This window comes from Mauremys mutica, chromosome 2 (genome assembly GCF_020497125.1).
Source record: "Mauremys mutica isolate MM-2020 ecotype Southern chromosome 2, ASM2049712v1, whole genome shotgun sequence".
Taxonomy (NCBI): domain Eukaryota; kingdom Metazoa; phylum Chordata; order Testudines; family Geoemydidae; genus Mauremys; species Mauremys mutica.
In genome coordinates, this window is record NC_059073.1 from 83,249,357 (window position 1) to 83,274,946 (window position 25,590).

General features: G+C 43.2%; 2 protein-coding genes across 7 annotated transcripts in view; one reads left to right on the forward strand and one right to left on the reverse strand.

The window, feature by feature from the left end:
* OSBPL1A (oxysterol binding protein like 1A) overlaps window positions 1-15,307 on the forward strand; it is a 130,723-nt gene extending 115,416 nt beyond the window's left edge. For all 4 annotated transcript variants that reach the window (XM_045004759.1, XM_045004761.1, XM_045004760.1 and 1 more), the window contains 4 exons: window positions 4,385-4,501; window positions 5,462-5,585; window positions 7,376-7,466; window positions 14,141-15,307. In XM_045004759.1, the coding sequence (XP_044860694.1) occupies window positions 4,385-4,501; window positions 5,462-5,585; window positions 7,376-7,466; window positions 14,141-14,243 (435 nt within the window). In that variant the 3' untranslated portion in view covers window positions 14,244-15,307. The remainder of the gene's footprint in view (window positions 1-4,384; window positions 4,502-5,461; window positions 5,586-7,375; window positions 7,467-14,140) is intronic.
* Window positions 15,308-16,409: 1,102 nt separating this feature from the next.
* CABYR (calcium binding tyrosine phosphorylation regulated) lies at window positions 16,410-24,980 on the reverse strand. 3 transcript variants are annotated; one of them, XM_045004763.1, is made up of 6 exons: window positions 24,874-24,980; window positions 23,854-24,035; window positions 23,692-23,745; window positions 19,804-20,754; window positions 17,530-18,177; window positions 16,410-16,781 (listed from the first exon to the last, which is right to left on the reverse strand). In XM_045004763.1, the coding sequence occupies exons 2-5, from the start codon at window positions 23,999-24,001 to the stop codon at window positions 17,534-17,536; spliced, it is 1,797 nt and encodes a 598-aa protein (XP_044860698.1). In that variant the 5' UTR covers window positions 24,002-24,035; window positions 24,874-24,980; the 3' UTR covers window positions 16,410-16,781; window positions 17,530-17,533. The 3 variants fall into 3 exon arrangements, with proteins under 3 accessions (XP_044860698.1, XP_044860699.1, XP_044860700.1); XM_045004764.1 differs by having other exon boundaries at window positions 16,414-16,781; window positions 17,530-17,682; XM_045004765.1 differs by having other exon boundaries at window positions 16,415-16,781; window positions 20,461-20,754.
* Between the last annotated feature and the right edge of the window lie 610 nt (window positions 24,981-25,590).

The following is a 25,590-nucleotide window of genomic DNA, read 5'->3' on the forward strand; positions in this document are numbered from 1 at the left end:
GGAGTGTGCTTGGTACTAGTCAATATATTCATTAATGACTTGGATAATGGAATGGAGAGTGTGCTTATAAAACTTGCAGATGAAGCCAAGCTGGCATGGTTTGCTAACACATTGGAGGACAGGATTAAAATTCAAAATAACCTTGATAAACTGGAGAACTGGTCTGAGACCAACAGGATGAAATTCAATAAGACAAGTGCAAAGTGATTCATTTAGGAAAGAAAACTCAAATGCACAAATACAAAATGGGGAATAACTGGCTAGATGGTAGTATTGCTGAAAAGGATTGGTGGGCGGTAGTGGATCACAAATTGAATGAGTCACCAATGTCATGCAGTTGCAAAAAAGGCTAATATAATTCTAGGGTGTATTAACAGGAGTGTTCTACGCAAGATATGGGCAGTAACTCTCCCTCTCTACTCAGCAGTGATGAGGCCTCAGCTGGAGTGCTGTGTCCAGTTCTGGGCACTAGACTTCAGGGATGATGTGGACAAATTGAAGGGCATCTAAAGGAAAGCACCAAACATGTTAAAAGGCTCAGAAAAGCTGACCTATCACCCTTAAAAAAAAAAGGGGGGGGGGGCATGTTCAGTCTTAAGAAAAGATGACGGGGGGGCGGGCTTCAGATATGTTAAGGGCTGTTATAAAGAGGATGGTAATCGATTTTTTCACCCCCCCATGTCCACTGAAGATAAGGCAAGAAGTAATGGGCTTAATCTGCAGCAGTAGATGTTTAGGTTAGATATTAGGAAAAACTTTCTAACACTAAGGGTAGTTAAACTCTGGAATAGGCTTCCAAGGGAGGTTGTGGAACCTCCCATCACTGGAGGGTTTTAGGAACAGGCTGGACAAACACCTGTCAGGGATGGTCTAGGTTTACTTGGTCCTGCCTCGGGGCAGGGAGCTGGACTTGAAGACTTCTTGAGATCCCTTCCAGGCCTACGTTTCTATGATGGCTGCGAATCCTGACTAGCGATAGGTGCCTCCCTTGGGCCAAAAGTGGGTGTCTGGCTACCTTTCAGTTTAGGCCCCTCCAGGCGCTCCCCTCTCCTCAGCATTTCTTACTAGCTATCTTAAGCAGCTTGCTGATTTCTGTGAATCCCATGCTTAGGCATCTCATTCTCTTCCTGCATTGTATAGAGAGCCTGTGTGCCTGGCTGAGGGTTCCTCCAAATGGCAAGGTGCCTAAAAGGTAGGTGTTGCAATGCCTAGGTCTGACCATGGATCTAGCCCCTTGGTTCTTAAGGCCCACAAAGGATTTCAGTTCCTCTTAGTTTCAAAAACTCCACTGCAGCCCACTTTTCACCTTCCAGTGGTGATGACACAATGTCAGTGCTTCAAGGAATTGATGTTGCTGTAAGCACACTCTGAGCTTCCAAGTGATGTAAGGGTTACACTAAGATGTCTCACCACTTCATGCTCAAGTGATTTGCTTCAGTACCATGAAAATATATAGTCTGTGGGAAGCCTTACCAAGCCAATTTTTCCAACATCTCATGGCTTCCTGCTACTTCTGCTCTTAGTACTGCTATCATGTAGGTTCACTTCCCTTTTCTTTAGGGGACCTACTTGGATGTGCTGCTGGGGGCCAATGTCTCATCGGCAGATTAACCTGGACCTTCCCATAAAGCCTTTGATTGTATAGGGATAAAATCTTTTTGTGGAAAAACTTGCTATCCTTTTCATCAAAAAGATGTTGGGACTTTAGACCTGTCTCTATATATGCAGAGATGGATATCCTATTAACATACAGACGGATTGAATGAAATGAATACTGCTCCTTCATTATATTAAGGCTGTAACACCATTTAAACCTGGGTGACCAGCTGTGACCCTGAAAACTCAAGAGATTTCTCTGATCGAGTGTGAGCATTCCTTGCTGCAGACTGCACCTCTGCATTAAAGATGAGGGCAGTTGCAGTCAGCTTTCTTGTGCATGCTGGGTGCAGTCCTCAGATAAGATAGATGAAGTCTGGACACTGTAGGATTCTAGGACCCCTAAATCTAGTAGAGTGAAGCTAGAGTGGTATTTAACAATCTGGAAAGATAATGTTATTAATATACAAAGTAGTGACGGGTATGTTATTTCAGTGGTTTTCAACTTTTCCAGACTACTGTACCCCTTTCAGGAGTCTGATTTGTCTCATGTACCCAGAGGTTCACCTCACTTAAAAACTATTTGCTTACAAAATCAAACATAAAGATACAAATGTGTCATAGCACACTATTACAGACAGATTGCTGACTTTCTCATTTTTATCATATAATTATAAAATAAATTGATTGGCGTATAAATACTGTACTTACTTTTCAGTTTGATACTTGAGCCTGTTTTTCGCTTGTGAGCCTTGTCGGAAGACAGAGCCCTGAGTGGTGTGGCTGAAATGCAAGCCCTGTCACCTAGGGCTGTAGCATGTAATTTAGCTTTGCGGGGCCCCCTGTGGGATGGGGTTCTGGGCAACCCCCCCTGAACCATCTCTCAATCCCCGGGTTGAGAAACACGGATCTAGATGAGTTGAGTACCCCCAGGGATATGCGTACTTCTGGTTGAAAAACAGTATGGTGTTCAGTGCTATGCATCAATTGAGGTGATGTCCAGGGAACTGCTGAGAATGGCTAAAATGTGCTTCTAGTTTGTAGTCACTCTTCATTGTAACGCCAGTGATGTTTATGTACATATTGAAACACAATCTGAAACACACAACCAACTGTTGACAAGCTTCCATGGAATAGAATAATTTTATAAAAGATCTGGTGCTTTGTTTATGGATTAGTTTGTTATTGATGCGGGGCTTCCTTCTTTTGATCTGGTAGCATTTTACCTCAATTTCTTTGTCATTCTGTTCTGTCGGGGATACTAACAACTCTTTGGAGTCAGTGTGCTAGCACAGCCTAGGAATATCCAAGTGAGAGCTGCACTGGCAGATTGATAGCAGCCAAGGGATTAATCTACTATGCATGATATTCTGGGCTACTTTGCAGTTATCCTAAATATTGACAGCACTAGACCAAAATAATCTCATTACTAAACCAAGTTCTAATAGTTTGTCTTGGTAGCATGGATTGGCCCAAGTTATGTCAAAAGGGTTCAAAACCATACTCTAGCCGAAGTTTCTCTCTGTGCTGAAATGCAGATACAGCAATTGGCTTTGTCCACATTGCCTGGCCTAACTACCATAGAACCAAGTTCATTCACAAGAGGGCTTAGACTGTGCTTATGCATAACTGGAAACTCTGTTCATTGTGCTCATCTGTCTGCTTTGTTTAGTAGAAATCCATCTCCAAAGAGCTCTAAAGCTTTTCCCATGCTAGGGTGGAACCAAATTGTATGTAGAACTAACCTGTAAACTAACACGCTGGGACAAAAATTGCCATCCAGTACCGCAGCATAACAAGTTACGGTTTAGTCTAGCAGTATAGGGATTGACCAAGCTGTTTGCCCTGTTGTGGCTGAGCTGTTACCAAACCATGCCAACCACTTGGGACTTCAGGTTTATAGCATAGTTTAAGGACATTGGTTAATATGTGTTTCAGTTCTTTCTATGCTGCTGGACCAAAGCACCTTTTAACCAATTGGAGAACAGTCTGCCCTACCATTATCCTCTACTACTCTAGCTAGTTTGGATGGAGACTTAAGCAGTATTTCCAGAAAGGTATTAACCATGGTACAGCACTGTCATCCTAGCCAGTGTGCATCAACCTTGACTGTTCACAATCAGCCTTCTAAATTGGGTAGCCTCTTCTCAGAAGAGCATTTGTTTAATATGTTTCTTGTTTTCATTGTTGTCATCATGTCAATGGAGCCTAAGACTCCACTTGCTGAACATCAATAATGCAGCAGTTACACATGCACAGACTATAGGATGCATGTTTCCTTAATGTCGGAGAAAAAAGAAAAGATGGTCTGCACTTTCAGCATAAATAAAACCAAAATTGATCTATATTTTAAATGGGGAGGGGGAACCCCTAACATTAGTGTTCTCTATGGTGGTGAGAAACACATAGTAACTTCAAAATGTGGATTTGAAAGCACCTATTTCTCAGTAGCTGCACGCTGAATGAATAAATGTAAAAAAACTATTGGCAGAACTATCTAAATAGAATGCTTTTGTTTTTAATTTCTCTGAGGAGTTGATGGCTCTTCTAATCTTGACATGCACCTAGAAAAGCCAGTGGGTGTTAAAATCATTACTTAAGCCAAGGGGACAAAATAAGTACTGGGGCAATGAATGTGTGTTCTCTGTTGGTATGTTTCATGCATTTTTATGGGTTCATGTCTTAGTCTCATTTCACTATAGCTTCTGTGTAGGACTGTTCTATGGTTTATGTTGAAGCAAACAGCCTGTGACTCAGATAAATTTTCTTGTATTTGTGCTTCTTATAGGTGGGCAATTCTGAAGAATCAGATGAGATGCCTTTGCCAGATTCTGAAAGTGTGCATGTTATTCCTGGAAGTATTTTACTCTGGAGGATAGCTCCAAGACCTCCAAATTCAGTACAGGTTAGCCAGAGCTCTGGTTAAATGTTTGGTGCTTTGACAATTTGTTGTTAAACTATAAAATGTACAGTGAACATCTTAATCACTGACTTCCCTTGCTCATGATGCAGTGGTTAAAAACTTTTTTTACAGTAAAATCAATTTTTGCTGCAATGATCTTGAACTTCCCCAACACAAACTGTAATGAGCTATGTAATGTGGAACTGAATATGTAGGCCTCATATTGTAGATGGACAGGCCAGTGTGCTGACGTGGCTTCTTTCTAGCTTAGCTTAACTTCTCTACAGACTCACTGATTACGATTAATTAGGCAATTGCTCTACTTAGCAGTGGCCTGGAGAATTCACTATCCCACTCTGTTGCCACTTAAGTACTGCCATCCATTTGGGAGGCGGGTTTAGTGCAGGACAGCCAGTGCACTAAAGGTGTCCATAGAGGAGCAGAGTCTGCAAAAGCTATGTAAGACAAACCATGGAGTACAAGAACCCATAAGTCAGAGGAATGCTACATAACATGAGTGGGTAAATGAATATCTACTGAGCTGGATAGACAGCTGAGCAGCACAGATGAGTAGATGCCTGGCTAGAGAGATCTGGAAGCAGCAAAAGAAAATCAGGCAGGGTGGTCATGTAGGTGCATATAGAGAGAAGGGTAGGTTGCTTTAGTAGAGGCGGTAAGGAAAGCCCCTGGAGGATGAATAAGGACAAAGAGAGGGAGGGAGAAAGAACCTGTTTGGCTAGTCAGATCTCATTCTAATTAGACATGAGCATAAAGGTTCACCCATGTATACCTGGCACACTTTCACCTTGCATAATCGTTCAGCAATTAGAAAGTTGCTACGATTATATGTTACTACATATCAGTGCTCTTTTGATTTTTTGAAAAGCTCTCTTTTTATAAGTGAAGACTCTTAGCAGCCAAAACTTTCATAAAGCGATCCTTTAATTTTTGTTTCTCTTTCAGATGTACAACTTCACTAGCTTTGCTATGGCTTTGAATGAATTGGATAAAGAAATGGAGAGTGTTGTTCCTAAAACTGACTGCCGGTTACGGCCAGATATAAGAGCGATGGAAAATGGTGAAATAGGTAACTTTTTAAAATAAAAATACAAAATAACTTGTCAAAGTTGAAAGACTTATGGGAACTCCTACCAAAAGGTTGCAGATACTACCTTAAGCAATAACAAGCCATCTTTACAGATAAGCTTTTCTTTTTTTTGGTGGTGGTGGAACATACCTTTTGAAATATATCCTTGTAGAGGTGAGTGAAAATGTTTAAATGTATAAGCTTTGTCAGGCATGTTACCCATACCTGCATTATAAGCATTAATTTTTTTTATTGTTAAATTAGAGTGAAGAGACTGAGGCCAGATAGAAGGCACAGAGTGCTGCTTTGTCAAGCTTTTTAATTGGACCTTTTATGAAGGGCAATAGCAAAGTTGTGAAGTTTGCCATGATTAGAACTTGCCGCTGTACAAAGTCTTTCATTATTCCACTCAAAAATATTCTTTCATTACATCAACCAATCCAAAATACCAATTTCAGTAATGTGATTGAAACTACAGAAGTTAAGTTTCCCCCCTCAAAAGAAGTGCATGCTCACTTGAAAATTATTCACAGCAAAAGGGAGAGGAAAAAAATAGACTTCATTAGGAAGAAAAGCAATTCCTCTAAAAGTCTGTTTAACTAGTACAAATTGCATGTCTCTTAATCTAGAGGTGTCTAAGCTGCCTATCGCCATGGTGTCAGTGCAGTGTTTACTGCCTTTTCTATAGTGAGTTTGGTGCTTGATGCTCTGATCTGTAACACTTGTTTGAATGAAAGCAACATGACCTGGAGGATGGAACTCAGGGACTAAAGACGGGTTATATTCCCAGTTGTGTCTCTGGCCTGGAGGGTGACTATGGGAAAGTTACTTCACTCTGTGCACCTGTAAAATGGGGATAACACCTTTTCACTTGCTTTAAGCACTTTGAGATCAATGACTTAAAGAGTAGCTGGGCATTATGATGCTGTGGTACTGAGGAGTTCTCAAAGATGGGCAATGAGATCCTTTGAGGCTTTTTAAAATACACCGTAGACGAGTTGCTTCCTTTGACCAGTCTGATCAGTCTCAACCTTTCCCTGTAAATTGGATTATTCTGTGACTAGTGCAAGTGACTCATACTGTGTTGCATCCTTATTTACCCAAAGTATTTAGTATTACATTCTTAATTTACAGAATGCACTAACATTCAGTGATCTGTCAATATCTGCAAGCTGTGTAGTGGTGGTATATCTGTTTTTCTGCCCAGCAGTCATACTGCCACACGCTGAGTGCTGCGATAAGCCAGTGGAGCTGGAGAAATTAGAGAGGCTATAAATCAGGAGAATCACTTTGGTAACAATTTTAAACTCTGATCATTTGAAGATTCTCTGTCATGGGGAGTTGAGGCCCAAATATGAAGCAACTTGACAGAGGTCACACAAATTTGTGGCACAGGTGGGGACTGAATCCAGGTCTTAATCCAGTCCAGTAATGTAACCATTTTCTCTTATGAAGGGAATCTTAAAGCCCCTCTTCTCTAGAACTGCAACGAATTCTCAGGTTCCTTAAGTCCTGCCTCAACCCACAGTTTGGCGTACACCGAGACCTGTCTTTGATCACTCTGACTGGTAGAGCTTGTCCTCTAGTTGGCCTTACTTCTAAAACAGAAATGCTTCCCATAATATTGCCTCTCTGCTTTGCTGGGTCTGCTCTTTAGAGGAGGCTTTTAAAACTGGCATGACCTGACAAAACTAGTGTTGGAAACAAGTTGAGTCTTCAGTATAACAGGGGCTTCAATAAAAGTGATCAGGAAACTAAGATTTTTTTTTCCAACTTCTGTTCCTTTTCAGATATAGCTAGTGAAGAGAAAAAAAGGCTAGAAGAGAAACAAAGGGCTGTCCGCAAAAACCGGTCCAAGTCAGAGGAAGACTGGAAAACAAGGTTGGTGCATTTGATAAAGTTCTTGGCTGTTCAGATTAGGTGTCTGTCCACGCACAGGTTATTCTCAATCACCAGAAGAGTTGATGACCTCTCCGGCTCTATTACTATCCTATTTGAGATTTTGGTCAGAGTATTTGTCATGCCTGGTTTAGTGAAGAATGTACTGGGCTCACTACAACATCAGCCCTGTTTCATTTTCTTGCTTAACACCCTCCTCCCCCTTCTCTAAACAGCCTGTCATGCCTCCTGAGTATCACTTGTTCTGTCAAGAACACAGCTGTTGTCACTGACGCCTGCTCACTGTGACACGTGCAGTCTGTGATGCTGTACAACTGACCAATACACATGTGCTTTACCATACAATAGAAGAGATTCTGGTTTGATTTGATCTCCTTACACTATCAGTAGATGAAAATAGCAGAGGAGACCATGTGCTTGGCCCCAGAGAGAATGGAGCTCCTATCTTTTTAATGATTCTTCCAGTTAACTATTATGAATCGTCACACCCATGACCCCCTAAAACCACCCACTTTTATTCCTGTGGGTGCACAGTGGTGCCAAAAACTAACCAAAGGATTGTTCCTTTTTGACTATATTAGAAAGCAATCAAGCATATTTATTTAAAACAGTACTCGCATTATACAGCTTATGATCGGTTTTGCTTCCTGCAAGTTAGTGCAATATGCTGCCTGGTCCATGTACCTGACTGTTGCAGCTGTTTATGATCTAACTAACTTCACAACTAGAAGGGCTGGGAAAAATTCTAAATGAGAGCTGAGATTTCGTAACTCCTTTCCCTCCCACCACCTCAAGAAACACTTTGCAACCCATGGTGGCCATGATTCCTAGGTGTTGAACTGTTTCTGTGACCTTAAAGTTTTCTTCTTAACAGTCTCTCCCAACCTCGTGTGTCCTCCCGGAAAGCCAAGCATTTTGAAGGGATAAGCCTGTCTCAATAGTAGATGCTTGACCATAAAACCTTATCACAATTTGTGAGCCAATTATGCAGATTATATAAACAAAGCTTTGAGACTTGAAGTTCTGTCTGTCAAGATCTGTCATTCTGCTAGATTTTTTTTTCTTATTTAGGTTACTGAAGTGGATTTTAAGCAATCTAACTCCATATACATATGCTCTTGAATTCCTCACTGAATAAAGAACAGCTTTAGAAAGTGTTCTCTGCTGGTTCTCCTTGCTCTTCCAGTGTCTGTTAGGTTCTGTTATACAGACAGATTGTAATAATAGAAACCTTAAGCCTTCTGTTTCTAAATTTAAATTTTAATAGTTTCACTGAGAGTTCTGTGACCTACATAATATATAGGTCCCTCATAAGGATACTTGGGCTCCCAGTATTTGACATTAAAACCCTTCAGTCCAATAACTTACCACCACCCTGCTGTAGGTAGATGATATGGGAAAGCAGAAGGGCATTGGAGCATTTATTTATCCATTTGACTTTCTCTTATCTTTTTGGGGTTGCACGTTAACCATAATGGAGTCTAAGTGCCACCCACAGACTCACCCTTCTCTCAAGAGTTTCACGTAGGCTTCCTGTTACCCTATTGCCAACTAAACTTAGTTGCAAGTCGTTAGAATCTTTTTATAAATTAGTAAAATGGGGCTCCAGTTCTGCAAAGCCCCCAAATTCCTTCCCCCCCTCCAGGACTGAGAATGTATCCTACTCTTCATCTGGATATTTAGAGCCTTTTTAAAAAAAAAAAAAAAAAAAGCTGCACCTGTACGGGACACCCTTTTACTGGGAGGGTCACAGCTGCCATCTGGAATTAGATGAGTCTACTAATGGCTGAGCAAGATAAGAATTTAAACCCACATAAGACGTCTTCAAAGCAAAAAATAAAAGCACATTTTTATCTCTGGACTCAGTCAACACATGCTACAAAGTCATAGTGTTGTGCACTGTCTCCTTCTGTTTCTCCTAAATTCATCAGCGTTATTTTTTTTAAAATACACATTGCAGTAAGGATGTAAGTGCTATTCCATGTTGTTCATGCATGAGTCTAGGAATCCATTAAAAAGCTTTGGCAATACCATGCAGTTCCCTGAAATGCTTCAGCCTTGTTTGATAGTGCTTCAGGAGAGTAACTTCCACTAAGTGCTGTGGTAACTCAAGGCCACTTTACAGATAACTTGAAGGGGCACCTGCCACCTGCTGTGCCAACCCTTCATCACTCAGTCAGGTGACTGTATAGTTAGTCTTATCAGGCTTTGAGCAGCTCCCGTCCTTCTGGATTAGAAGATTAAAGTGCCTGCCACCCCCTGGAATTTGAAAACTGATGCCAGCTTCAAAAGCACTGCAGCATGAAGTATAATGAGGCTCCTCAGTATCTGCAATTCACCTCTGCTTCCAGACTTGAAGACCTGGGATAGTAAACCTGCTGGTTGTTGGTTGCAGAGAACTAAGTGCCTGTTTATATAAACTGGAAATACTCTGGCAGTGGGGAGGAATTTCCTCTCTGTGCTAGGATTCCTATACACTAACAGCCTTGTTTCTCCTCTCCACCCTCCCCCACGACCCCTCTGGTGTCCAATAGCATGCCACCTTTGATGTAATGACTAGAATTGGAAGCTCCACTGTGGCCCTCAGTGGTCCACAGCCACTATTCTAGCCTTTCTTCTGATGTCAAGGAAGGTGTATCTAAGGTGTGGGCTGGACAGCCGAAGTCCAGCTGCAGGAGTATGAAGCCTAAAACTAAGCCCACTGCAAACTTTCCCTATTCCTCATTTCAGTCAGCTTATTTTATTTCCAGTCCTTCCCTGCCATTGAACCCCAGTTTGCCTTGTGCATGAACAACTTATTTTGCAGTTGTTTTCGAATCTCTCATTAGTTTTGCACTCAATACTGGGATTCGACAGTAGTGCAAAACAGCACAGCAAAAGAAACGTGAGTGAGGGAACCTGGGAAGCAATAGGATGAAAGGATTTAAATCCCCACCCCGTGGGGGAAAAGGGAATTTAAGAGAGTAAGGGATTTGCAACATGATTCAGAAAAGTCAGTGGGGAATGGACCTTCCCGAGTACGTCTTTGCTGAGCCTCTTACTGTCATTCCTACCCTTTAGCGAGCCAGTATTGCTCTACCCTGACACAGGCAATTGTGCTTTGGAATTTAGACTAGAAAAATCTAGCTGAAAGTTTCCAGTGGGCTCTGCATCAGACTCGTGAGGCTCATCATCCTATTTCTCTTTACCAGAAATTGAGCTGTGCTAACTAGCACACAGTTGGGTGTGCTGGGCTGTATTCCACCCTTTGAGAAATGTTTAATGATCTTATTCCAAGACAAGCGTTGTAACAGTGCTGCTCCATGTTTCTGGAGTGCCACATAGCCTCTGGGGTTGGGTCTAGAAGTAGTACCTTTTTGAGAACTCTCCACTGGTCAGCAAACCCAGTGCTTCTGCACACCCACATTCTGAGTGGTAAAGCCACTTAATCATACTGTTTGTTTTACCCAGACTGTCTAGTAGTAACTTTGAGTTGCATTTTTTTTCCCTTTTCCAACTGAAGTCATCTCACAGCCCAGGGTCCCAGGTTTGGACTTGTCTGATTTCCTTCTCTCCCCTCCCCACCCCACCCCCACTTTTTGCTTGCTTTCTCGAAGTACTTGGCTTGGTTTGCCCTAAGACGAGCATAGAACAATGTTTTTGTAATTCTTCTGAGTTAATATATGGTGAAGTTCTGGACTCAATTGGTCTCCTCTCCCTTGTCAGAATGCCAGGGCTTATTTGTTTCAGTGACTGTGAATAATCCAGTGTGTATTCTAGGTTTCCTTACCTTAACAATTACTATCCGTATACAAATTGCAGTAGGTAGGCACTACATGCATTCAAGACCCTTCCTATCACTTTCCCCATTCTCATTCTATATCAGGAATTTGTCAGTTTACTTGAAATAAAAAAACAAGGGGGAAATTTTTTCTAAGATGGCTAGGATCTAGAAACCATCTGTTGGACAATGGCATTCACATTTGGCACTTCTGATAAGGAGATCAAGGTGTGGTCATGGGAAGCTAGATTGCTTTATGGTCTCTCCATTTAAGAAAATTATGCAGAAAACAATCCATATTTTGAGATGAACCCTTCTACATATTTCCAGGAATGTTAGATCCTCTGTTTAGGGAATACATAGCTTAATGTCTGCAACCATCACTAACTACGCACTGTAGAGAAGTGCACTTCTTAGGGCAAGATCCCTATCCTCTTGGTCTACTACTTTTCAGAATGGGCAGGATTTTCATAGGGTCTAGTGATTTTTTTGGGTGCCCAGTTTGAGACACCCTAAAGGGGCCTGACATCACAGAGAGTTGGTTGGTTTGTTTCTGGAAAATCAGGTAGCAAATAGAGCACCCAAAGTCACTAGTCCACTTTTGAAAATCTTGGCCAATGGTCTAAAGACCGTGTTAAGCTCCTTGGCGCAGGGACCTTGTCTGTCACTAAAACGCAATGAACACCTATGCTGTTGCAAGCAATATTCGTGCTCTCCTCTCCCTTCTCCTCCAATCGCTGCAAGGTAGTGGTTGATCCAGTATACTCGCTATCCTTCTCAACCTTAGCCCCCGCTCCATGCTAACTTCATTAGGTGCATGAACTCTAACAACACCAGTCCCAGTAAGCTAAATTTTGCTTCTACAGCACCACCCACTGGAAATAAGGTGTACATTTTTAACAGGAAGGGTAATTAACCATTGGAACAGCTTAACAAGGGCCACGGTGAATTCTCCATCACTGGCAATTTTTAAATTGAGTGAATGTCTTTCTAAAAGATCTGCTCTAGGTATTGTATTGGGGCATTTCTATGGCCTGTGCTATACAGGAGATCAGACTAAAGGAACACAGTGGTCACTTGTGGTCTTGAAATGTGTGAACTAGTAGCAGATCAGATACAAGTCGTGCAACAGTTTTGCTGCATCTTCCACAGTCCTTCCTGCTCACCTTAACTAGTACACCTCCACCCCAATACAACGCTGTCCTCGGGAGCCAAAAAATCTTACCGCGTTATAGGTGAAACCGCGTTATATTGAACTTGCTTTGATCCGCCGGAGTGCGCAGGCCCGGGCCCCCCACCCTGGAGTGCAGCTTTACTGCGTTCTATCCAAATTTGTGTTGTGTTATATCAGGGTAGAAGTGTACTTGGCACAGGATAAGAATGATTTCAATACTTGGACAGGTTTTTACATTTTTTTTAATCCATGCTACAGTTCACCACCTCATTTTATTATGTAACGACTATATTCCATAATAGAATGCACTGTGTATATATAAATATAAAACACTACCAGCCTGTTTTTTTAAAAAGCAACATTTAATTACCAAATGACCCCAATACGCTAAACTTCCCTTATATTAAATCTTTCTGAAACCTTACGGTGATCCTGAAGTGTGTCTCATGCTTGAGACCGTGTTAGTTGCAGAGGCGTATACAAAGCAAGGATTGTTCGGTGGTGAATTAAGCTCCAAAAAGAAGCTGAGGTGTTAACCATAAAGCAGTTTACAGCAGGTGAACTCAGATGCCATGATCATTGTTTATTTGGCAAATACAGCACGCAGATTTAAAAAAAACCAAACAAACCTAGTTCACCTTTCTGAGGGCTGGTGCTGTGTAACATGTTGGTGTGAGGCAGAGATGTCTAACTGGGCACAGATTTGAAAGTGAATAAAGACTAGAGAGAAGATTGACATATTGCACGTTATGTTAATAGGGGTGTTTGTATTGGAGGGAATACCTTTGAGACTTATCTGGGCAGTGGTAAGATGTGCTTCTTGACGTATAACGTACAAAGGGACACATGCCATAGGGTATCTTATGTAGTATTGCTGGCGTGAGGGGAGCAGAGTTGCTGACACTCAAGCCATAAAAGGGGACTCCATGCTACATCAGAAGCGTACTTACCAATAGTATGGCTCCTTAGCTACACATTTGTAAGGTAAGATGTACTATCACTATGTTTGTGTATATACTGTAGAGCTGGAAACATTTACAGACTTGAATAATAAGTGAAATTATAGTATTTCTGGCAACAGGCAAGCAGCATCTACCAGGAAGCATGAAAATAACTTGATGCAAATGGAACCAATGTCGTGCCGTAGAATGGCTCTACAGTGTATGCCTCACATGTATTTTATAACTATGCAGAAAACTTGCTGGAACTGTTCTGTATGATGTGTTCCCTCAAGAGCGCTGTATTGCTATTGGGAAGCAAATCACCGATCCCCATTATTGTGAGCTGTGGTATTTGACACTTACCAAAATAATGGTTTCAAAATCTTGGGGAAATCAGAATGCTGGTGAAATAATAGACTTCTGCTTTCAGGAATGCAGTGTATTCGCATCCTTGTGTAATAAATTGTTCTTAAATTCATGCCAAAAATGGCTTGTTCAAAACTGCTTTGAAGTAAATTTGTTTCTTGTACAATAATCTCTACTACCTACTCATCACAACATATCCGCATGGATTTCAGCCAGAAACTATTCTGGGATTGTAATGGAGAAGTCTAGCAAATCAAGACAGTCTGAACAGACTTAAAACAGTGCGGGATGCAGCATTGAATTCTCAGTAGACTAGTTTGAAAATCAACATGAAAGATGCACCAAAGCAGCTTTGAACTTTGTTACACTGAAATGTGTTCTAGTCTCCTCACTGCCATCCTGTCCTCTCTTACAGGTGGTTCCATCAAGGTCCCAATCCCTACACTGGTGCACAGGACTGGCTTTACTCTGGCAACTACTGGGACAGAAACTACTTTAATTTACCTGATATTTATTAAAATGTCAAAGGGAGCCCATGACTAATGCAAATTAAGTCTTAATCTTTTTAATTTTCCTTGTTTCTACTCATCTCTTGGAAAAACTGACAAGTTACTGAACAGTATATTAAGCATCTGCAGTAAATATGGTGGTACAGGTCTGAAAGTGTATGGAGAGGGGGAACATGGACAAAACTGCTCAGAGCTGTCATTTTTCTGATGGGTTAGTGCTGTCATATTTGCTGAATACATCTGTTAAGTCTCGGTGGATAGCAAATAGAACATTTGAAGGTGTTCTATGAATCCTTTCTTTTAATGATTATGCTGGCACAACAGCCCTTTGGGGTGGATTTATTGTGGCACAGACATGTTTAAAAGCACAGGTATGAATTGCACTATTCTGTGCTTGAAGCTAGGAGAGGGCAAGTTATTTTTGTAAAGATTTACTTAACTTTCATAAGATGGCTTTCTATGAAAATAACTCTCAAGAATCCTGGATTCTGGTCAGTGATTCCAGAACTAGTATCCCCCAAATGTTCATGCTGTAGGTAACACTGGTAACATTACTCAAAGTATTTATTCCATGTTTAGTGCAGTGTTTTGAATGTGTTCTTTCATGTTTTGTTACCAACCTCATTTTGTTAAGGAATTAAGAGCCATTTAAAAGTTTAATCTGAACTGAACTCTAGTAAGAGGTTTAAAAAAAAGTCTGTTTACTGCACTAGAAACTATAGGTGCTTGGCACCATTGTTGTACAATTGCAAAAACTTTTTTTTTAAATCAGGACCCAGTAGAACATAACTACTGGAGAAATTAAACTGCACCTGTGTATGCACTGTACAAATGCACAAGACTTCCTCCTAGAAAGTGTGGTTTGGAGTCAGTAGGGCACCTGTATGGAGACTGCTGTACACACCAGCTTTACCCCTTTAATTGGGGTGCATTAAATCTTATGGAAATACATATTTATACAGACCTGGGGTACAGAGCTTGCAGCTGCTCTCTGTATACTATTTTAATTGCTGTCTGGAGGTTAGTGTTAATTACATTAATTGCTACTCAATAAAGGCTTTCAAATGTTCCAATGCTCTGATTGCTCAGATTCATTTTTTTAATACTAGGGGTTGCATCAGCTGATCCAGGCAGATGCCTTTGCACCTATAAAGTCATCCTGCTGAGTGTGGCTTTCAGCTGATGTGTCTGAAAGCTTGCAGTTCTGTTGTCATAAAGTATGTGTCACAGTGGTTTCCCTGGAAGAACTGTGCTCAGCAAACAAGGAAGAAGCTTTCTAACTACAGAGGCTGAATCACACTGGCGTCTCATGCATCACTGCAAGAAATCTGTTCTACTAAAGTTGATGTCTCAAACTTTGAAGGGTTTTGCTATCCTGAAATGAGTCTAGAAACTTTTTTTTGGCCTCATTTGGGAGATATTAAAGATTTATTACAATCATCCCCCACCACACCAGCCTCGTGTGACACCCTTGGGGTGCAACCCACTGGCTCAAACACTGACCTACTGGGGTTTGAAACCCATTAAGTTCCAGGGAAAGGATTCAGTTCCAAATGATTGTTTGAAGAGATTACTGGATAGAAATAGAGAAGGAAGCATTGAGTGGCATATGCCTCCCAGGTAAGTTTCTTCTCCAGAAGCAGATAGCTACTCAAAAGCCCATCTCCTAGTGATTTCCTTTATTTTCAAGCTGGGACAGAGGAGATGGTACCTGCTCTTCTTTTTCAAAGTAGGAAGCAGGTCAAGAGAAGGAGCAAAGACTAGGGCTCTTAAGAGAATAGATGCAGACACTAAGCAATTTCCACTGGATAATTAAAATCAGCATCTTCTCTAAACACTTGAAATGACACCACCCCCTACCCTCAGTGACCGTTGATGGACTGAAATAAACTTGAGGCTCCAAAGCTATAGCAAAACTATACAGTGTTTTCCATAGCAACTCTAAGGTCCATTAGAATGGGTTTTAACAAACTCCTAGAGCACTGGCTTCTTGTGTGGCACAGGCCAGCATCTGCCATCTGTTTAGTGAAATTTTTTACCCTTAATCTCATTGACCACCTCACTTGGAATGTCCCAAAACAAGAAATTATAAGTATAAGGACATTGCTTAACGAGTTTAAGGCCACAGCTTTGACTCTGTGCCAGGAACAGATCTGTTGCATAAGAAGTGACCTACGCTGGAAAGGGATTGCATGGAACTAGTGTGAAATTGAGGGGGTTTTGGATGTATGTTTACACAATACTACATGATCAACTTGTCTTAACTAAACATCTCTAAGGGGGCTCAGACATTACTTCCCCCCTGGAGCAGAGGCATTTGGTTTTGCTTTTGGTTATTGCCTGTGCTGCTGCTGATTTTCCCCACCCCCATGGATGCTTCATTATATATGTATCTTCAATAATCTGTTTGCATTTCCAGAGCCTTGGCAGAATACAAAAAGGCATTCTAATGGATTGCATTAGTTTTGAGTGCTTGTATTAAGTTAATTTATTTTAAGATGCAGATTTCGATCCTGGGGTGTTCACATGACATCATCTCCTCTCAAGCTGTTAGAGAGAAATAATTTGGTTAAGTACAGAGAGCATAACATTTGTTCTTTTTGCTCCCCACCCCCACCCTCAACACACACATGGTCATTTCCAATTCTTTCCAGAAGGTGGGATATTGACTACCAGTCCACAGGGGGCAGTTGTGAAATAGCACTTCCAACATCCTGGACACTGCTCATGCCTATGTCTTCAAGCTACAATTTATACTTTCATGTACCATGCACAATAACCTGGGGTATAAATCTACAGTGCCTGTGCCTGCTGCTTTGATTTCCCATTTCAAACATCTGGCAGAGGATGAAAATAGGTTTGAATTGCTAACTCCTGAGTTGCAAATGCCAGGTACAGAGGAGAAACCGGCTCCAAACTTTTCTGGAGCAAGTAGTTTTATCTAAAATCAGAAGTCGTACTGAACCTCCATCCCCTAAATGAAAGAGTGTTTGCTCTGTCTGCCAGGTAGAGTAGCTCTACACTAGTGCATCGGAATGGGAGGAGGAATTAGGCTGTCCCAGCCACTGTCAAACCAGCTTCAAGTCAAATACACTGGTGGCTAGAATGGTAGCCAAAGCCCAGCAAGTTTAGGTTCAGTGGAAGTTATGTCCTCAGCAACTCTGAAATCCAGGCTACAGTTTGGGAGCCTAACTTTAAGCATCCAAGTTCAAAAACTTCAGCCTCTGGTTATAAAGCAAAACTTCAGCTGTGAACATCTCCCTAGCAGACACGAGCACAATATGAAACTACCTACCTTCTCACGAGTCTGCTCTGCGGACCGGGGCAGAAGTAAATGTAATCTCTCCTGCTATACCATAGCTTCCTGCAAAGGGATTTATGCCTGCTTGTTTATCACCAGCTGCTGAGCCCCTCTTTGCAGACATTACCTCGTCTAAGGGTATGGCAACTGAAAGAAAAACGGGGGTTGGTGGTCTAGCAGTTTCTTGTGCAGAATTAGAATTGGGGTTTGGAGTGGCCATTTTCAGATCTGCTGGCCTGGCAACTGGTACGGGTACTGTAGTGAATCGCCTCACAGCACTTGTGTCATGCTGTGTAAGGACCGCATGGCCAGGAATAGACTTCCAGTCCTGTACATTCTGAACTGTAGAGCCCACTAAAATGAAAGGTGGTGCATTTCCCCTCTTGCCTTCTTCCATCATCACATAAGTTGGAGAGGATACTTGTGGTGGTGGACCTTGTGATGTCAGCTGCTGTTGTAGGAATGGTGGTTGCTCCTTCCCACTAGATATATAGAGGGTTGCTTGGGGATAAGGAGCACCAGTTCCAGCAGGAGGAAGGGGTGGTGGTGACTTTCGACCTTGTTGGCTCAAATCAGTTAGACAATAGAGAGTCCACACATTAGAATATGGTGGTGGTTGTCCTGCTTCGGTTGTTGCCATTGCTATAAAATAAAAATTTAAAAAATTGCTGGTATCAGGAGCTATGAATTGCAATCATATTGCAGACTCTTACATATAACATGCCTATACTTACGTATGCCATAAGAAAGCATGTTAGAGAAGATAGATGGGGATTTTTGCATGGCTGAAGTGAAAAGAACAGCAGCAGAATTGGTGCTAGAGTTATGGCCAAAGAGATGATAACTCTTCCTGTTCTAAGTCCTGCTTTTCAGTTGCTTATAGACATTTTCCTTTTAGGCTGCCAAGCCTGAGAGATTCTGAATGACCAGCACAAGGGGAATTGCAACAGTCTGCCCCCCACCCAAAAGTCAGTTTTGTCAAAACTTACTTAAATGTTTTGGTTTATTAAAACCAAACAGAAAAATGCATCTGGATTCAGGGTAATATATTTTTACAGCTGGACAGCCAGAGTTAGACAGCAATTTCTATTTAGCTGCCACGCAAAGTACTGTGGGCGCTTACATTTTACAGCCAGTGTTTTCAAAGGATAGTTTTATAAAGAAAGAAAGTTTATCAACACCTGAACAGGGATCGGAACAAGCAGGCTGCATCCAACCATAACTACAGCACCACTGCCACATGCTACAACATTGTTATTCCTTCGTTTCAGCCATGCAAATCCCTTGGTGTTGCTTGACAAAATAGTTCAGTAACATGCTTTGATATGTCTTAACACCTCTACCTTTCCTGGGGCCTGGAAGGGGCTCCGGAGGGGTTCTGCAGTAGCAGGGGGAGTCAGGCAGGCACTTCTCACTGGAGAAGGGGACACAGGAGGGATTCTCCAGCTGGGAGCAGGGGGTGGGCTTGGCACTTGTCACAGAGGATGGAAAGAGCAGGTTTGCAGCTGGGAGTCTGTGCAGGGTACTTGTCAGGTGAGGAGTTTGTTCCAGTGGCATTCACCAGGAAGACAAGTGCCAGGCCCTTTTCCCATCTGCAGAACCCCCTGCTAAGTGCCTCGTCCACCCACCTCAACCCATCTGCAGAACAGGACAGTGCAGGCAACCACCACCATTTCTTTTTTAAATGCAAAAACTATGTTATGCAATGGCTAGGATTTAAATCTTTCAAAGTGAGGCCGCATTCAAAGTTCTGGCCACCCCCATCACCCTTCCTCAGCCACAAGGCATATGTATTACACCTTCAATCTCTGCCATTGCCTCAAACTGTGTGGCTCACTTTCAGCAAGACGCTTTCAGGGCTGCTCAAAGGCAAAACAACTCCATATACCTTTTGTATGTGCCACATACCACTCTGGCTCCTGGAGTAAGTGCTGTCTGCACCTCTGATGCCACAACAAATCAATTTGCAAGAACTTGTAAACACACGTTCCCTCTGATGCAGGCAACACTAATCCAAGAGCAGTTATGTGTCTTGCTCACAATTAGTCACACATTGTGGAACAAATTGCAGAGAGATCTAATACCTGTGCATTGGGGCCAGGCGATTGCAGAGGAAACCAAAGCTCCTTATGTGCCCCAAAGCGAGGAAGTTCAATCTTTTCCATAGCTTTGCACTGGCATAGGTTCTTGCATTTAATAATTTAGCAGCTGAGTTTCAGCATTGTCAACCTGGAATATGAAATTTTCATTAAGATCCGACTTTCTTACCTGACATAATAAAACCTTGCTCAGCTGATGCCATTTGCGCTGTAGTTTCCATTCTTTCAGGGTCACATTCTGCATCATCTGCAGATGGATCTAAGAGCTTAGTGCATGTAAACTGACCTGCATTTAGCGAAGGCATTAGTGGCTGCTGAATTTCTATTAGACAAGCTACTTGTTCTAAAAAGGGAATGACTATTTGCTGCGGGAACTGCTCTATGTAAGGTGGAACCTCTCCTTCAGTAGCGAGCTCATCATCAGTATGTATTGGCATAGCCTGAATGGTTGATGTAACCTCAATTTCGCTTTGGGAAGGCACAGCCTGTAATCGATCTTTAGGAGGTGGTGGTGGAGGAGGAGGTGGTGGAGGAGCAGGTGGTGGTGGTTCATCCTGCAAGGGGGTTGAGGAAGCTTGATCTACATCACTTGTTGCTTGTTCAGCCTGACTGCTGGAGGACCCTAGGACAATGGAGGCCTGACTCTGAACCGCTGACTCCAACCTAACAGACTCTGCAGAACCCTCAGCAGCTGGGGTAAGCGTAGCATCTTCAGCAGCACCTTCTACTGGTGCAGCTGTTGTGTCCACTGAGCTCAGAGACAGTTCAGGTAAAGATTGCACACTTGTTGCCACATCCTTCATAGAAGGAACAGAATCAGTGTTACCTAACATCTGTGCAGCAAGCTGTGCAGGATCAGCTGGGACATAGGCAAGTTCAGGTCCCTTAGGGGATGATTCAGGTCCCGTAGGGGATGGTTCATTTTCTGCAAGTTCACAGTGAGTCGATGGGTATTGTGTAGTTTTGCTGCTGTATTCAGGTTCAGGGCCTTCGTGCAACTGGTCCTCCTCTGTGTCTGTGGATTTTTCCTTTCGTTTTGGTTCCTCAGAAAGTGGAGACACTACACTTATGTCTCCAAGGTCAGCTCTCTTTTCTGGCAGTCTATCAGTCCAGCCCTCTACTAATTAAAAGAGCATGACAGTAAGTTAGCAGGTGCTTCCAACAACCTCTGTACAACCTGCCTGTTTAACACTTCGTCAAGCCTTTAAAGCAGGGGTAATCAATAGGCAGATTGCGGGCCAAATTCCGACTACCAGAGGCTTTGCACTGACCCTGAAATCTTTTCATTTATTTTTATTATTTTCTCTGGAGTCTGGACCTTGTGCCCTTTGACCTGGACATTTGGATCGTGACAAAAAAAATTGACTACCCCTGCTTTAAAGTGAATTTGTCAGGTCATTCTAGATTCAAGAGGTACATCAGTTTAAAATGGGATTTCTGTTTGCCTGTTAACATACAGGCTAAACGTCATGGAGCAGGATATGTAAAATTTTACTAGTGCTAAACCCTCTCTTCCCCCACATCGTAGCCGCTATCATCTTCCCCACAGCATCAAAAAAAAAAATTAGCGGTCAAAAAAATAGTCAAATAGGAAAAAGCAAATCAAATACTTAACTGAGAAATGTATCATTCCCTTTGGAACCTACCTGGAGCATCAAAGCATTTTGGATTCATACAAAATATGTTGGACACACACACCACAAATCCCATGAAACTGGAGTGTTTGCATAAACCCTGCCCTGTGGGTCTTACCTAAAGAAGTAGCGTGTATGTGTCAGTGGGAGGCTCGGAGCAAGGTTTTGGCAGTAGAGATGGAGGGGTGGATTTTGGAAAGAGAAACAGGAAAAATTGATGGGCTTTTCATGGGTCTCATGGTTGAAAACATGAAAGAGAGGAGAGGAGAAGGAGCTCTGTTTTTATTGTGTTTAGTCTGTTGGTCACTGCACATGCAAAAATGGCACAGCTGTAGATATGGGACAGAATGGAGGAGCATGGGAGACTGCAGGAAACAGAGGTAGATCTTGAGTTGGTGGTGAGATGGTACCTAATGTCATGTGTGGATAAGATCAGCCAGAGAGGTTCCCGAGGAAGGAGCAGGAATGCAGAACTACAATAAATCTAGAACCCTCTATTCATGGCAAATTTAAACTCTAATAGCAGAAACTCTCTAAATTACACACTCTGACTGGCAACCCAGCCTCTCTCAATGCACACACCATTTACAACCCAGCACCACACTCAGAAAGCTCCCTTCACAGCTGCAGAAACAATAGTAATCACTTACATGTGTATCTCCAGGCACAGCAGCTGCCCTGTGTCCTTAGCACCTTCCTCCCCCACCACCCGCTCTGTAGCCTCCCCAAGAGCATTTGTTCTGTGCTGGGGCATAGCTGACTAATCCTCTCAAAAGGCAGTTATCAGTTTAGGACACAGCATCGGAGTGCTGAGGATCATTCTCCCTGTACTTAATGTCCAGATGTGCAGCACACTGCTTAATAAATTACATTGTTCTCACCTTTCAGTCCGTCATTATTATTCGTTTTTACTGTAGCACCAAGAGGCTCCCACTGAGATTGGGGTCTGTGTGTTAGGCACCATTGTACAGACTGTGAAACAATCCCTGCCCCAAATTGCCTACCACAGGGGTAGGCAACCTCTGGCACACATGATGAAGATGGCACGCAAGCTGATTTTCAGTGGCACTCACACTGCCCGCGTCCTGGCCACGAGCCCAGGGGCCATTCAATTTTAAACGAAGCTTCTTAAACATGTAAAAAAACTTATTTACTTTACATACAATAGTTTAGTTATATATTATAGCCTTATAGAAAGAGACATTCTAAAAATGTTAAAATGTATTAATGGCAAGCTAAACCTTAAATTAGAGTGAATAAATTAAGACTCGGCACACCAGTTCTGAAAGGTTGCCGACCCCTGCCCTACAGTCTGAAAAAATGGACATAGAGCAGGACATGAAAACAGAGCAACAGAGGCAAAGTGACTTTCCCAAAGTTGCAGCAGATAAGGGGGTAGCACTCAAGTCTTCCGATTCCTACTGTGGTATCTAGCCACTGGACCACCTGGCCTCCTGTCAGTTCTTAGAAACTGAACCAGTAATAATTTATTCTCTCAGAACACCAGCCCAAGCTACCACAATAGCTTGAGTCCTTTTAGCTAGAGCCAGGTGCATTTTCAAACCTTACTTTCTGCACAGCTCTACCAGTGATGTCACAAAGACAACTTGCAAGTCTGAGGCCTCAAGACTTTACTGACGGGGGAAGAGGGGCAAAGGAGAACCTTAGCTTCCGAGAAGCACCATTTCCCTTTCTCTAACGGCTGGGAGGAGAAAAATCTGCCATTTTTGTGGCCACCGATTGAATACCTTTCCAACAACCTCCTTCACAGCTCCAGCAGGGTCACATGCAACTAAATAGAAGGGGAGGGGCAGGGATGAGCAAACAGACGAGAAAACTGTGTCATAATGGAGTCAATGGGTGAGCAAAATGTCAGTTCAAGATGATGCAAGCAGATGATTGATGGGTCTCCAGGCCAATAAGACAGACTAATTTTGGCTATATGACATCACTAATGCAACACGTGCTAGTACCCTACAACGGAGATTTGGCCCCTTGTGACACAGTCATGTTACAATCTCTGCCAGAGAAATTCTTTGCTAAATGGAAATATGGCACTTCAAGTGCCAAAAACAAGCATTATGTAGACAAGACCCTAACCGAGAGCCTGTATTTCCCACTACCCATCTGCAGCACCAAAGGCGTCTGTCTGCAGGGATTCCTGTATGTACTTTAGAGTCCCATCCTGTGAGGCATTAAAGGAAGGCATTTGGCAGCTTATAGCATTAGGCCCATACTTTGTAAAGGTACATTGTGATGACAGGTGCTAAATAATGTTACTATTCATAATGAAAATGGTCAAAAGATCATTTAAAGGGGATTGTTCATGACTATGTAGGTTTGATGCTTTATCTCATAAGCACAATACACTGTATTTTAAAACGTAGTTGCTTAATAAGAGCAGCATTTGACACCTTTCTTACCTCTGGTGAAATGAAATTCTCTAACCAGGTCTGTTATATCCAAATTGGGATTTTCTGGAGGTAAAAGTATAAATTAAGATGGACAGTTTGATTAGCATTCTGCACTAACCCAGCTTTTCAAATGTACTGAATGTGTATCACAGCATATAAGCAGGAACAAACCTTCTCTAAATGCAATTAGCTCTCTGAAGTAGAGAGCTGCAAACTCAGTGATATTGCTTGGACTGGTTTTGAGAACCGCTCTGCTCACTCCCTCGAGTAAAGTCTTGAGGCCATATGGAACAACAAGCCTGGGTTTTGAAGAATGCATCTTCGTCAACTGGAGACAAATTACACTCTCACAACTACAAGGAAAAATATCTGAGTAAGTAACGGTGTGTAGCCCACTAGGGTTCTCATAAAGCCTGGAAATAGACAGGTGTATTATCACCATGGCAGATGATGCTGATTTCTCCTGGGCCTTCTCAATCCCCAAGACCCGTTAACTACCAATGGGTTTTCGGTCCATTATAACAACACATATTAGTTCAACAATGCCAATTTCCTCGCAGTTTTCACGTGCCCAGATAATCCCCACTCACAAACCTGAAAGACAGTTCAAACGTGGGGCCGGGAAAAGTTCAGCCATTGCCCAAAAGGAAGTCAGCGAGTTCCCATTAAAGCACCAGCTCTTAGGGACATCACCAGGTTTTTAAGCAATTTTTCATTCTTAAACTTCTGTTTGGGGTTATTTTAAACATCATTCAGCCACGAATTGGATAAATCCAGATTGTACAAGACACTGAGCTAAAAACGGGGTCTCGGTTCCCCCGGCTGCAAGGTGGGATCTGCACAGACCTCGCTGGCAGATCCCTGGTGAAAGGGGCGGCGTTACACCCAATTATTAGCGAAGCGCTTCCTCGCAGCACCCGTGGGTGGCGTGGTCCGTCGCCACCCCGCCCGGCCAGGCAGCGCCCCGCACAGCCGGGACCGGCGCCGCCGCACCGCTGGCGCTGGGGGCTCCCTACCTGCGCCGGGTCCGCGGGAAGGGAACGGAACAAACCAGGGGCGAAATCGGGGCTGCCCGGCCCGTGCTCCCGCCCCCGCCCCCGGGCGCAGGTCTTGCCCCCTGCGGAGAAGCCCGTTTCCTTCCACCCTTTCGCCCCATCAACCGGGGCGAGGGGCAGCGGCTCCGGCCCAGACCTTTGCGCTTCCTCCTCCGCCTCCCTTGCCGGAGCCTCCTCTACAGGGGTCCGCAGCAGGCGGGGCCTTTTATAGGTAGGGGGTCGTGGTGGGCGGGGCCAGGGAGGTGACGGAGTTCCATTTGTGACGTCACAAGGGCTTCTCCGCACACACCTACCCAGGCAGGGGGGTCACCAACGGAGAGGGGCGTGGCCGCCCCTGGCTCACAGCCAATGAGAAGCGGGGCTGCCCCACCGCTGTCCCTGGCGGCTTGGGTTGACCCTCCAGCTGTTAGCAGCTGGCTTCAGGGCACAGGTGGCGGCTTCTTGGCCCGCTACTCCCAGAGCCAGGCCCCCTCACTCTCGGCAGCTGGGAGACACTGGCAAACTGGGCTGGGCCGAGCTTCGTTTTTCCTTCGTATCCACAATGGGGACCAGGCTGGGTCTGGTTTACCCAAATACCATCTGAAAAAACCAATGATTGATAGAGACCTGACCTCCTCCAAACCAAACTAGAGGTTAAGGCTTTCCTTGCATGAGGCGAGGGGGGAAACTTCTGTCGTCAGGAACTTTTATGTTTTTATGCCAGTATAAAAGTGTCCCCACCAGTTAACTCTAATTTTTTAAAGTTTCAGAAATGCCAAAAGTTCAAAACTAGCAGCAAAACGCACCTCGATGAGGCATCTGCCCTAGGCTTTTTCCTGATTCTACATTGGCGCTTTTACGCAGAGCGGTGCCA

Coding starts and splice junctions, on each gene's coding strand:
- CABYR (XM_045004763.1), bottom strand. CDS start 24,001: ATGCATTCTTCAAAACCCAGGCTTGTTGTTCCATATGGCCTCAAGACT. Junction 23,746..23,853: donor GCTAATTGCATTTAGAGAAG/GTTTGTTCCTGC, acceptor TTTTACCTCCAG/AAAATCCCAATTTGGATATA. Junction 18,178..19,803: donor GCAAGGTTTTATTATGTCAG/GTAAGAAAGTCG, acceptor TTTATTTTATAG/CAATGGCAACAACCGAAGCA.